Here is a 15,102-nt window from a genome sequence, read left to right on the forward strand (position 1 = left end):
AATAATATAATTATAATCGTTACCTTTTATTAATTTATTAATAATAATAATAAATTTATCATTTTTTATTAATTTATAGCTGTTAACTTCTTTTTAATTTATTAAATAATAATAATTTTGTAACCATTAGTTTTTTTTTAGTTAATATACCACCCTTAGCCTTTTTTTTCTCCTTTAATTACTATTGTTAGCTCATTAATAGAAACAATTTGTTACTCATACTTTTTTTTCACAATTTTTGTTATAGAAGTTTATTAAAGTTTTTATTAACGTACTTTTTTATTTATTTTTCATTTAAATTAATATTTTTAAGTTATAATAAAATGGAATATTAATGTATAAGTTAAAGGAATGGAATATAATATGATTTTTTAAAAGTTAAACCGTAAAAAATGAATGAGTTAATTTAGAGTGATGTGGCATAGTAGAACTTGAATATGTTGAGTTCACCGTTGAAGTAGAAAATGAGGGAATTGCTTCAAGATGATGTGGCACAGTGGACCCCATCTAAAGAACCCACATTGAGTTCACCGCTGTAGATGCTCAACAATTACATCCAACACAAAGTGAAGAGTGACACACTAAACATGTTTGAAAACGTTATTTTTTAAAATGAATTTTAGTATAAAAGTTTAATTAAACAAATGCTTCCGCTGAAAATTGGAAAATAGAATCCAAAACATAAGAAAGGGAGCACATTTTAAGTCAATTGATTATACCGGAGTCTAAAATTAGAGAATTGCAAATGATTATTCAGTTGATACTGTGTTGAGACATAATAGAACAAAGATGAAAAATACATACCAAATTCACCAAGTCATGAAGGTGGAATGGAGAAGTCTCGCAAGATGGAAGAGTTTCACAAGTCGCACGGTGGAAGTCTCACAAGTCACCGAAAAGAGAGGGTTAATTTTCTGGAGCGGTAGAACATCCCCAAACAAACCATTTCAACAATTTTTATCTACTGCAAGCCTGTTAAAACCATTGACGTAAGGTAAGAGAACGGTATTACAACCGTGGTATTTCAAATAAAAATAATAATTAAAATGGCTAGTACACATTTATATAATAGTCTATTTATCAATAAACCTTTTTAACTATATACACAATAATCATTATATAATTAATTACCTTCCTAACTAGTCAATTAGATACCTCGCAAACCATTATATACACAATTAAAAATTGCATTGTTCAATTATCTTCCTAACTAATAACACAATGATCCAATTATTATAAAGAGGACAAACCAATCTATGTGTGGCTGTGTTTGTTAATTCAATACTACAATAGAAGCAGTATCCTGATGCAAAGAATATGCTAGTCCCATGTGGGCAACAGAGTGAGAACAACAGGCTAAGTAGTTAACTATGAGACAGCTATTATTTGAGAACATCAATTAATCAAACATAGATCAGTTGGAATATCAATGATTACAAGTAATAAAACTAGATTTAACATTGTCTGATCTTTTCCACTCTGCTTCCACAAACACTACATGTTCAAGCAATGTAATAAAATTCCTCTCTAAAATAACAATGAGCACATTTTTTATAAGTCATCGTCTTTATCAAACATATAGGATTTTTCATATAGGATCTTACCGACGTATTCGCTCATGCTAAGGAGCTTCTTTCTGAAGCCAACTCCAAATTGTTGAAAGGTGACGAAGACTTAAAATCTTTGTACAAAGAGAGAAAGGATCTTTCTTCTTAACTGGCGGGAGTTAGAATAGACTCTTCAGTTCTTATTGACGAGAAGAAATTCCTAGAAGAAAGAATAGTTCATTTGGAGAAGAGTGCTAAAAAGACCAGATCCATATTATCTGAGTTGTCTAGCAAGGTTGATGCTGTGGAGCAGGAAAAGAGGGATGCAGAAGACCAAAAGGCCGCTTTGGTTAACAACTTATATGTTGTATGTAAGGAAATTCGTTCGAAAATGTTCTTGCTCAAGTCCAGTTGTTGAATCATGGAGTAGTTCTCACTACGGATGGGATGGATTACACCAAAGTAGTTATAGGTGGTGAGATTGTTGAGATCTCGGGTGATGAAGAGAATGCGGACGGTGGGCCGGTTATGTTGGTGTTATAGCTTGTAATGCATCAAACTTATTGGCGCTGAACTTGTCGTTACCTAGAATGTTTGGTGATTTCGTCTTTATCTTTTCGCATGTTTTACCACAATTGAGTGATCTTCTCAATTTGATTTTATGTTTGCCCGTATGGGATGTTCTTTTGGTTTGTTCAGGGAAGGCTTCCCCAACCAAGGATTGTTTCCCCTTGACGCTCTATCTGACAATTTGTTTGTCAGACAGAGTTGGACTTTTTTTGTCGAATCCCTTTAACACTTCGGTAGCAACCCAAAAAGAGGGGTCGTCAATGCATTTGGGCACATATTTCTAGTTTTGTAGTGTGACATTTTGAAAGCTTTTTATAGTCCAGATTAGTTTTTTAGCATATTTCTAAACTTTGGGTCCTAGATGAGTTTTAATGTTATTATTTGCATATTGACCCTTGCTCGCTCTGCAGGCCATAACTTGAGCTCTGAATATGTGATTGACGCATGCGAGTAGGCGTTGAAAAGCTATAAATTAGAGTTACAACTTTTATATTGGCACAAAAGTCCAATTCGGAACTTTAGGGTCGAAACTACCGATTACGTGACCTGAATATTTTTTTTGTAGTAATATTTAGTATCGGGTCACTTGCTTTTTGTCACGAAGCTTTTAGAGCCCAAATTCGAGTACTATATATTTCAGTTTTTTTTAGTTAGGGTTCAATTCTATATTTGGAAAGAGATGCATATACTCATAGTTTTCTTATTTTTTTGAGATAAATAGAACAATTTCGATGGAAGGTTAATTTCTCAGATTAATTCACTGTTTCATAATTTCATCAAGACCTTGAGATTTATATTATAATATTAATTTCATGTTGATGATTCTATTTCTTTTTAATCAATTATATTTTCATTATGATTGCTTATATCGAATCTCAATATGATTGACAAATTTAGTTTGACAGAATTCAGTTTTTAAATTAAATAAATTGTAGTTTCTCGACGCTTGTTTGTTAACTATAATCATTCAATCACTGTGATGCTTAATCCAGTAAAAGAAACATAAATCACGTAGGAATAGAATCACAATTTAGAAGTTGGTAGAATTTGTGATAGGTCTGAAATTCCCGAACCAGTGGATTAGTCGTTCTAATACGTCATTGTAATTTGTTTCTCAATTTGTCCGAACTAGAACTCAAAACCCTCTCTTTATTTTTATTGATGCTAAATTTGATTAACATTGTCAAAAGTCCTTGCAAGATGACTCGAGTTGTCGTCCTATGTTACGTGTGTTCTTACTCGTATTTGACATGGGTAGGACAACGGATCAGAGGTCTTTGGACTATTTTGCAAGATAATTTGCCATGTTCACCCTTGATTGTTTCACCATATCGATGGTTCTGAATTGTTCTTTCTATGGAATCTACATTAAACATATGGTAATAGAAAAGGTATTTTCATTGAATAGATGTCATAAGCTTTGACTTTATATAGTCAAGCTTTTTGTCATCAAAGTTGGCATGAACTGATTGCTCAACAATCAGTGTATCTTTATTGTATACTCTATAGGATTTAAACCTTTCAGAAAATCCCATAAAGGTGCATTTTTTGGATCATGAATCAAGCTTGCCAAGATATTTTTTGGTATTCAAAATATAGCATATGAAACAAAATTCATGAATATAATGAACATATAGTGTTCACTGCTTCTACCAAAAAGTGTTTGGCAACATTCATTTCATGAATCATGGTATGTGTCATTACCTAAATATAACTATTTTTCTTTCTACTAAATTATTTTATTGAGGTTTTCTACGAGAAGAAAAATTATGTAAAACTTCATTTTCTTTATAGACAAAAGACTTATTTTCAAATTAACCCCATGATCACTACAATTGTTGCATTATAAAAAACCTTTTTCATTTTTCACTTTTTTGCTTAGAGATCACATGTCCCAAAACTATGCCTTGTTCAACCATAAAATGACATTTTTCATAATTCAACACAAGGTTAGTTTCAATACATCTATGCAAATCTCTATCTAAATTGTTCAAGCATGCATCAAATGAGGAATCATACACAGTAAAATCATCCATGAAAACTTCTATAGAATTTTCTATCAAATCAGCCAAAATACTAATCATGCAGCGTTGGAAAGTGTCAGGAGAATTGCATAGGACAAAGGGCATCCTCCTATAGGAAAATGTGCCGAAAGGGCAAGTGAACGTGGTCTTTTCTAGGTCCTCTGGTGCAATATGGATGTGAAAATAACCAGAAAAACCATCAAGAAAACAATAATGTGACTTACCAGCCAACCGTTCAAGCATCTGATCAATGAATGGTAAAAGAAAATTATCCTTTCTAGTTGCCTGGTTTAGTCTCCTGTAATCGATGCATACCCTCCAGCAGTTCTGCACTTGTGTGGGTATTTTCAATTTTAACCAATGTGAGTCCAGTTTTCTTAGGGACTACCTGCACCAGACTCACCCATTGACTATCAGAGATGGGGTATATAATGTCTGCTTGCAAGAGCTTTCTCACTTCCTTTTTTACAACATCCATAATTAATGAGTTAAGTCGCCTTTGGGGCTGCTTGACTGATTTTACCCCATCCTTCAGTAGTATCCTATGCATACACATGGATGGGCTAATACTAGGAATATCAGCCAAGGTCCATCAGATTGTCTTCCTGTGTTTTCTCAACATCTGCAACAACTTCTGTTTTTGTTTATCTTCATGTTTGGCTGAAGTAATCACAATTAACTTGCCATTTCCTTCTAAATATGCATATTTCAAATTTTTAGGAAATGGTTTAAGCTCTATAGTCGGTGGTTGTTCAATGGACGAAACAATACGAGTGACCGAAGATAAGTCTGCAAAATCAATTATGTTAGTAGAAATATCAATATCAACACAATGATCAACTTACAAGACAACTTCAATCTCAGCACACAGAGAGCACAATTGAGTATCTATACAAAATTCACAAGTATAAGTATCATGAAAACCAGAAAATGAAGGAAAATCAGTAGCAAACATATTGGGGTAAGTGTCATCAACCAAATCAGCAAGCAATTCAATTTGAAAAATAGAATGCTCTTCCATGGGGTGTTTCATAACATCAAAAATGTTAAATTTTACAATGCTATCACCAAATTCTATGGACAGAGTTCCAGCATGCACATCATTTTTTGTTCTAGCAGTTTTCAAGAATGGTCTACCTAAGATGATAGGCGCCCTGTTGGACTTATTATCTCCCTCCATGTCTAAAATGTAAAAATCTGTAGGAAATATCAATTCATTAACTCAAACAAGTACATCCTCCACAAGTCCAGCAGGACGAGCATTGCTCCTGTTCACCAATTGAATGGTAACACTTGTACTCTGTAAAGGTCCTAGAGCAAGAGAGTTAAAAATAGACGTAAGCATAACATTAATGGAAGCTCCTAAATTTAACATAGCATGTTTAAATTGACTATTGCCTATGGTACATGGAATGGAAAAAGTTCATGGATCTTTGCGTTTCTGAGGCATGGGCTGAATGAGGGTTGAAACATTTCTCCCCTTGTTTACTCTTTCATTACCTTTTAACCTTTTCTTGTATGTGCACAAATCTTTTAGAAATTTTGCATATCTTGGAATCTGTTTAATTGCTTCAAAGAGGGGATTGTTCACTTCCACCTTCCTAAATGTATCCAGGATCTCTTTGTCCTTATTTTCCTCGTCCATTTTCTTAGTCTTCACTACCCTTTTGAGGAAAAGGAAGTGGTCTATTTTGCTCAACATCAACAGTTTTAGGTATCAAAGTATCCTCAGCAACCTTGTTATTTTTCACAGCAGTTTCAGGTACCTTTGGTATTTCAACAGCTTTCCCAGACTTTAATGTATTGCACTGATATTAGGAGCATTTGGATTTACTACTGACTGCACAGGCAATTAATTTGACCCATGAGTCTGCAATTGATTAATTGAAGTGGCTAGATGACCAATCTTTGTTTCCAAATTTTGAATGGTGGAATATGTTCTTTGTTGAAATTGGAGATTCTGGACAACCATCTGCTTAACGAGGTCCTCTAATGAAGGTGTGTTATTTTGTTGTTGAAGAATATTTTGCTGCTGCTGCCAAGGTTGCTATTGTGCAGATGAGAAATCATAGTTGGATGGTTTCCCCAACAAGGATTGTACCTGTTAGATGACAAATCATAGTTGGCTTGAGGATTGTATATATTTGCTGCATATGCTTGTGGAGCATCAGTAATTGGATCTTCTTACAATGTAGGACATGAATATGAAGGATGCTCTGGAGAAGTGCAAATACCACAGACCACTGCTTGGGTTTTACCTATTGCCAATTTTTTTACTAAAGATGTAAGCTCATCAAGTCTGCATTCTAAATTCTTGTGGGATGAAGCTTGAATTTCATTCACACCCCTTGTCAACACTGTTGAATTGCTTCTAGTTGTAAACAACTAAAAATTAATGGACATGTTCTAAATCAAAGCCTTTTCCGCTTCTGGGGTCTTATCGACAAGTGCTCCCCCACTAGCAACATCCAAAATGCTTCTATCCATAGGTAGCAAGCCTTCATAAAAATACTAGATGAGCAATTGTTCAGAAATCTGGTGATTAGTACAACTAGACACTAATTTCTTGAATCTCTCCCAATACTCATGTAACGATTCCCTGTCAATTTTCCTGATGCCATATATTTCTTTTCTGATTGAAGCAGCTCTTGAGGTAGGGAAGAATTTTTCTAGAAACAATATCTTGAGATCATTCTAACTTCTAGCAGAACCTGGTTGAAGGTTGTATATTAGTCTTTGGCAGCATCTAGGAGTAAAAATTGGAAGGCTCTCAGCTTAATATGGTCTTCTGTGACTTCTTGAGGATTCATGGTAGAACATACAGCATGGAATTCCTTAAAATGTTTGTGGGGATCCTCACCTGTAAGACCATTAAACTTTAGAAGCAAGTGTATTAAACCAGATTTAAGTTCAAATGGTACAGTAACTTCAGGATATGTGATATACAATGCATTATAATTGACATTAGGTACAACAAATTGTCTTAAGGTTCTATTATTCACATCAACCATATTTTGCAGCTAGTTGTCACTTTCACTATATGACTCTAACTCGTTAACACTAGCAGCTCTATTAAGTCTACGACGTAAATAAAATGTCCTATCTATTTCAGGTTCAAGGGAATGCAGATTTACAGAACTAGCCCTAGTCATGCATCATCATAACAATGCAATGCAAAATCACAATGCTGAAAATTCCAACAATGTCCCTATTGCTAAAATTGAAGTGAAAAATCGAAAAGCCTATCAAATAAAATCCAAAAAATATAAAAATACCACAAAAATTTCTAAAAATCAAATAAAGGCAACGTAATTTTTTTTAGAATTTTAGGAGAATATGAAAAATTGAAAAAATTGAAAAAATGGTCTAAACGAAGGAATATTCCTTGATTTTTTTTTCCCTGATTTTTTGGCGAAAATTCGGAGGAATCTAAGACAGTCGCCTGAAAATCGGGTTTTTTTTACTACCAATGTGCCTCAGAGCTAGCAACAAGCCTATCTAACCTGTAGAGCAACAAAACATGAATAAACAATTGTTAGGATGGTTAGTAATACTCTAAAACTGATTAATATTGGTTAATATTGTTATCAGATAGTCCCCAACAACGACACCAATTTGATCCACTGTCGCACAGGGGTCAAATACAATTGATAAAATGTAAATAAAGGTAATAACTCGAGTCGTTTTTCAAGGACTTCTGATATAATAATATTAACTGAATTGAAAGTTGAAATTAGAAAGGGGCTATTTAGATTTTTGTTTTAACAAATGACCAAAATGATTAATCCACTTATTCAAGTTTCAAACTTATTATAGATTCTATCAATGAGTTTAATTTCTAATTTGTGATTCTATTCTTATTTGATTATAGAATTTGTAAGACCCTAAATTTTCTAAATTCTAATTTATGCGATTTTAGGGATTTTGTGTTAAATTGCTTTGGCATTTAGCTCAATTGAATTTAATTTTGGGAATTAATTATCAAAAATATATTTTATTATAGTTAATAATATGTTTGATATTTATATATATATATATATATATATATATATATATATCTATATATATATATATATATATATATATATATATATATATTTTGAGACCCGATTAAGATTATTTGTCTGAGAATAATTTAATTATGTTACAAAAAATTTAATACGAGACAATTTTGTTAAAAATATCATTTGTTACTGAAAATTTTATATGTCGAGGAAAACACATGTGTTTGTGAAAAAGAGAGAAGGAAAAACATTTTCCCTGTTTTCACGTCCACCCTTTCTTCTTTCTCTGTTCCAAGGAAAAGAAAACCAAAGTGTTGGTGATTTTTTTTTCAAAAACCCACAAATACAAACCTTCACTTTTCTTCGACTTCTAAGCTTTATTTCACGAAGTGACAGAAGGAAAAATTGTTCCTCTCCACGATACGGTGTTAGTGAGCCATCTTTGGAAGTGACGACGCGAACAAAATTTTACCGTAATTAATTGTGGTGTTGTAATCGTTTGTTAAAGCTACAACAGAGGTAATGGCTCCTTCCAAATTTTTAGCTTGCATATAGGATGCTATATGTGTATTTGTGGAGTTGAAATTTGGTGAAATTGATGTGTGATTTTGTGGAAAAGGAATTTAATTCATTTATGTGTGTTTTGAGGAAATTAAATTTGATGTATTTGAGGCGTGGGTTGTGAAAATTAATTTGGCGTGATTTATGTTTGACAACGTAGAAATTTATAGGTGATTGATGATTGAACTTGGTGTGGTTTTTGTGGAATTTGAATTGATCGAATTTAATGTAAATTGTGGATTAAATTTAATGTGTGTTGGTGGAAAATATATGTTTGAGTATGCTCTGTGTTGAATTTGAAAATTATTAGTGTTAAATGAGTATTAAAAATCGGGAATCTTTTAATATTTGCATTTACTTAATGATTGTGATGAAAGAGTCAGAGTATGCTCATGCATTTCATAGTACATGGTGATCGCGATGGGGCCATGGTGATAGTGGTAACCATGATGGGCCACGGGATTAGGCCATGTGAATTATTGGTTCATCTTATCCTTGCGGGGATTGTCACGTCGTACTGATCTGTGAGAGATTGCACTCTAGTTGTGCTGATCTGTGAGCGATTGCACTCTAGAAAATTGTGTTGGTCTGTGAGAGACTGCACTCTTGTAAATCATGATGATCTGTGAGCGATTGCACGCATAGTAAATCGTGCTGATCTGTGAGAAATTGCACCTTGGTAATTAGTACTGGTCTGTGAGAGGCTGTACAATTACGATTTACGCCTCTCGAGGAGAGTTGTTGTTTTGGAATTCCAGAATCATGTGCATCGGCATATATGCATTCATTAGAATGTTTGGCATGCGAGTCATGTTTGATATACTATAATGATTGTATATACATACTCGATTGTTGTTGTGATTGTGTCGTAATTGATGAGTGTGATTGAATGAATTTGTGTGTAAGTGTTGAATGATTTCGAAACGTGTTCAAAACTGAAAAATCTGCACTTTTCACAGTTGTATTCGAATACAACAGGACTGTATTCGAATACGAAAATGCATTTTTTGCTATTGACTTGTCCTGTCTCGTATCCGACTACATCATGTCTCGTATTCGATTATAGTTGTGTTGATTTTGCTACTGACTTATAAATTAGCATTGTATTCGAATACAAGGATGCTGTATTCGAATACGACAGTGCAGTTTTGTTAAAAACTTCATTTTTCAACTTTGATTATGCATGTTTGACATATGAAAACCCTTTCAAGGAGTATGCCCAGTTGAAAGTTTATTTTGTGCATTTGAAATTTAAATATTATATTTGTTAATTTCGGTTGTTGACCCTTTACAATTATTGCGGGGCGCGTGGAGATCACTCGGATTGTATAGTTTTTGTAGCATGATCAGATTAGATGGTTGTATATGGGCTAGATGTCTTTCTTTTGTGGATTATTTATTTTAATGCAAGGAAGACTGTACCTATACCTCATATTGTCAGCTTGATTTTTATTTTGATGGGTCCTTGTACCACTTTTTGATGCGACGTGGGGAAGTTAAAATTCTTGTGGTAGTGCTTTTATACAGATGTCTGCCAAGAATACCCCAGAGGTATGAGCTATGTTTGATAGATCTCATAGCCCCGATGTATTTTGCTGTTTAAACACTTTGGATTTTTGTTTCACAAACTATTTTCGCTGCTTGTAAATATTGTTGACTTTTGTCGTTGTGTTACGACTTAAATATTTTACCCAAAAGTATTTTTTTCTTAATTTCTGAAATTCGATTTTTGTTTTTTTTTTTTTTTTTAAAAAAAGAAGAAAAAACGGGCTGTTACAAAATTGATCAAACATGCATAATAAACCCTATGTGAATTTGGTTTCTTTGATTGGATTAAGCATCACAATCATTAAAATATTACAATTAACAATCAAACGTCGCAAAATTATACTTCAATTAAATTAAAAACCGAAACCAAATTCTGTCAAATGAATTTAATCGATCCTATTGAAATTCAATTTAAGCAATCAAAATATTAATATAATGAAATAAACAGAGATAGAATCATGAAGCGAAATTGACAGTGTAACCTGAATCTCAAGGTGTTGATGAAACTCTGAACTCGTGGATTAATCTTATAAAATTAGCCTTCCATTAAATTAAAATAAAAAGTGTTTATTTCTTGTAGCATTCTTAATCCTAATATTTCATGTCTCTAGAAAAGAAAGTAAACTCCTAATATATAGTACTCGAAATTGGACTTTAGGGTTTAGGGTTTAAAAACAAGTGGTCCGCTATTAAAAATTATTACAAAAGTCCAGATTACGAAATCTGCAATTTAGGCCTAGTAAAGTTCGACATTTTTCTTTTATTCTAACACAAAAGTTGTAGCTCTGATTTTTAGCTTTTTAACGCCTATTCGTATGCGTCAATCCAATATCCAGAACTCAAGTTATGGCCTACAGAGCGAGAAATGGTCAAAATGCAAATAATAAAATTTCGAACCAAAATTTAGAAACAAGCTAAAAAATTATTCTAAGCTATAAAGAACTTATATAATGCCAAACTATAAAGTTAGAAACATGTGCCTAAATGCTATGATCAATATTCCAAAAAGTTATATCAATTTTAAAGCATATAATATTAAGTTAAATAGATGTTTTTATGAAATAATATTATAGTAGACACATATTGATAATTGTTAGAAGAAATTCAAATGAACAAATATTGTTATAATTTTTTTTTTTGTGATTGTCAAAAGAACTAAAATACATCACTTATAAAAGCTAAAATTCAAAATAATTAAATAAAAGGAGAAAAAAAAGACAAAAATGAATATTTAAAAAAAGATAAAGGGTTATAACTATATTTAAGCCTTTGTATTATATCAATAATTTGAATTATAATTGCAATCACACAAAAAAAATTGTTAAAAAATAATTAAGCAATTTGACTACCTTACATATATTAAAAAAATGTATAAATGAAATATAGAGAATACTACTTTTACCAAATTATCTTTACTAGTTATTGAAGCATTATCAATGTCATAAATATATATTAAAAGATATTGCATCGGAAATTATGTAAGTAGTATCAAATAAAGAGTACATTTGAAAAAAATTGCATTAGAAATTGAAAAGGTCAATTATTACAATTAAAACAAATTGCATTAAAAATTGAAAGCATCAATTATCATAAGATGTTTCATTAAAAACACACTTAGAGTAAGTGTAGAAGTGTTTAAAAGATTGTTGTATCTATGAGAATTAATTAACAATTACAAATAACTAATAGCAAATAATAAAAAGAAATAAAATCTTAGAAGATAGCTTAAATGATTGTTATTATAAACAAAACTAAATTTAAAATAACAGTGTTCATCAAATTTACAGAAAAAGATTAGGAACTCTAAAATCATAAATATTTACTCCAAAACTTGATACACTCTCCTCAACTCCAAGTCTTCAAGATCTGTTTTAGCTTCCTCTTCCTCCTTTATGTGGTGCCTCATTCCCCTCTTTTTCTTCTCTTTTCTATTTTTTGTCGGTGAGTTGTCGCACTCCTATCTCTCATTCCCTTCTAAAACTCCTTTTCTTTTCTCCACAACCAATACTTTTCAATTTAGACCGATTCAAATCTCCTATCTTTTTGCGACATTTATTTTTATAATTTTGCTAATTTACTTATTTCTCTCAGCAACTTATCTTTATCTAATATAAAGTATAGTAACATATATATATATATATATATATATATATTCTTATTATTAATTGCATTCTTTTTATTTTATTTTTTATTTTTTCTATATAACAAAGAGTAAATTAATTTAGAAATTTACATAATATCATATAATTATTCTAAATATAATTAATAATGATCTATAAATAACACTAAATTAGAATTTTTCATAAGATCAATTATTTTCACAGGTCAATTATTTTAAAAAGAAAAATGTAATATAAAAAATAGTTAGAATTACATTTGAATATGGTACCAAATTTGCATGCTAAATGGCACACTGATTTTGGTTTCAAATGTAGATTTATATGAAAAATTGTCACCGCCCAACAAAAGAAAGAAATTTCAGTGATGTGGGCTTTTTCAAATGAGAGAATTAGATTTTGTATCCATAATTTGATTTGTATTCCATAATTTCAAATAAGAGAATCAACTTATTAAAATATTTTTAAGTTGATCACACTCTTACATTTCTAAATTTTTGAAAAAATAATTTTTTTGTTTTGGATTTTTCTAATCGACGTCGGTAATTTTAAAAATAAAATTTCTAGATATTATTTTCAACCAAAAATTTGAAATATTATTTTATTGTTTTCAACTGGAAATAGGAAATATAATTTTCAAAAATTTCATTCTTGAAATATCGTTAGATTTCATTGGGCTTTCTAGAATGGAACCGGGTTGATAAAAAACGGAAGAAGAATCTTCGTGAATCTTCATGAAGGAAGATATGAGAAGTTAAGGAAATTAAGGTTTCGAAAAGGAAAAAATTGGTGATGAAGACATTGAACGTGCTTGGAAGTGAAAAAGGAATAGAAGCATGAAATTTTCTGTAATCTATTTCTATATTACTTGATAATCAGAAAAAAAAGTTATTGAATAACATCTATTATTATTATTGAAAAGAACAGAAAAATAAAATACAAGATGATGAATTTTTATATAGTAAACCCAAAATAAAGATTAAAGGTAAACGGTTAGTAGTCTAATAGCAATCTTATATATTAACGATGACTAAGTCAAATATGTTGACTAATAGAATCTTCGCCAGTCGTTGTCTCTGTCATCTTTTTGGTTGTCTTCTTTATCACTTTCAAGCATTGTTACAACCACTTCACTTTGACAATCGACAAGCACATATCTCCCATTCTTGGTACACTCAAGATCCCTATTCATGCAAAGCTTCATCAGATGAACCTTAAGAATAGTTGAATGGGCAAATGGTAAATCTTTCTCATATTCCCTTCTAATGAACTCAGATATTTCTTCATCAGTCGACCCATCTTCCTCATTCAATTCCCTCACTGCTCTCTTTATCATCTACGTACACACCAATACATAAATTAAATTTCTTTGAGATTATGGACATGTTTGTTACATAATTTAAAAGCGTTATAATTTTAAAATAAAGAAAAAGAAATTAAGAAGAGTTATTTTATTATTTACTGCGGAATAAGGAGGGTGAGTGGGGGTATGGAAGGATTTGAACACTTGTGGAAGATGATTGTCTATAAAAGAGGAGACGTGTGGTGATTTGATGATGGAATGAGAACTGGGGTTCAATGCTTGAAGACGTAACAAAAGAGATTGTTTCAGCTGTTCCATTAAAACCTTGTTCCTTCGATCTTGCATCATCGCGTTTTTCACTCGACCGCGCGAACATTTGTTTCCTATTCTACACTATTAATATTTATTTATAGGTATTGAAGATAGAGAGTCATTGCAAATAATTCCGATCTTCAAAATCCCTTTGATTTGTGCATCAAAAAACAAAATCCCTTTGATTTTGTTTATACAATATATCTTCCGATAAATTTTATTATAAAATCTAATCAAATCCAATCCAACTAAATCTATTTAAAATTTAATTAGGAAAATTCAATTTATTTTTGTTTTGTCTATATGAGAGATAGTAAATATTACCAAAAATTTACACAAATGCGAGATTATGAATTTGAATTCGATACATGGTATTTCAATTTAATAATATCGACATTTGTGAATTAAATTAAATTCCATTTATTTTATCCCTTGTATTGATTCACTCTTGATTTTTAAATTATACTCTATGTCTTATATTATAGTTCACGTTTGGAAGAAGAAATATTTCAAATAACTGTCACTTTTTTAAATTCTAATGCAATTTATTTTTTTTAATTGTAGATTTTAATTAATAATACATGCATTACTCTCAATTAATTATTTTTTACATTGTATTTTTGATAATTTATTAAAATACCTAAATGGTTGATAATGACAATTTAGTCAAATCACTATTCTCTTTTCATTTATCAGATTTTCTTAATTTAATTGAGATGGTATGAAAATTATTTTGAGACACACAGAGTACTTTACGTTCTTTTTAAGATTATAAAAACTCATTTTTTTATATTTTAGTTGTGTTTGTGTGTAAGCTTTATTATAAAACATTTTGTTAAAAATATTTTTTTTATGTTCAAAATGTAATACCTAATTTGATTAACATTAGAAGATAATCATTTTTAATAGACGAGAGAGAAATATAAAATCTCTTTTAAATATTGAGTTCTTAAAATAATGAGAAACATTATTTGTGTTGGATTTTGATCCTTTGATTCCTAATTTTGACATAATTAATAATTCAACAATGTTCATACAATACATGATAAATCTAATATTTGAATTGAGCAAGATTTCAGGAACAACAATCAAATCCTACACACTTGGAACATGTTG

The 15,102-nt window shown here is 30.9% G+C and overlaps 1 protein-coding gene and 1 long non-coding RNA gene across 2 annotated transcripts in view; both read right to left on the reverse strand.

Moving 5' to 3' along the window:
* LOC113788202 (uncharacterized) overlaps nt 1-2,382 on the reverse strand; it is a 7,684-nt gene extending 5,302 nt beyond the window's left edge. Inside the window, exons 1-2 of the long non-coding RNA XR_003474698.2 lie at nt 1,605-2,382; nt 805-972 (exon numbers count right to left, since the gene is read on the reverse strand). This is a non-coding gene — a long non-coding RNA (uncharacterized lncRNA). The remainder of the gene's footprint in view (nt 1-804; nt 973-1,604) is intronic.
* A 10,933-nt stretch (nt 2,383-13,315) lies between these two features.
* LOC101493806 (uncharacterized) lies at nt 13,316-14,061 on the reverse strand. Its single transcript, XM_004513149.4, has 2 exons — nt 13,834-14,061; nt 13,316-13,707 (listed from the first exon to the last, which is right to left on the reverse strand). Exons 1-2 carry the CDS (start codon nt 14,020-14,022, stop codon nt 13,420-13,422), a joined length of 477 nt encoding a protein of 158 aa, XP_004513206.1. The 5' UTR covers nt 14,023-14,061; the 3' UTR covers nt 13,316-13,419.
* Between the last annotated feature and the right edge of the window lie 1,041 nt (nt 14,062-15,102).

This window comes from Cicer arietinum, chromosome 4 (genome assembly GCF_000331145.2).
Source record: "Cicer arietinum cultivar CDC Frontier isolate Library 1 chromosome 4, Cicar.CDCFrontier_v2.0, whole genome shotgun sequence".
Classification (NCBI taxonomy): Eukaryota; Viridiplantae; Streptophyta; class Magnoliopsida; order Fabales; family Fabaceae; genus Cicer; species Cicer arietinum.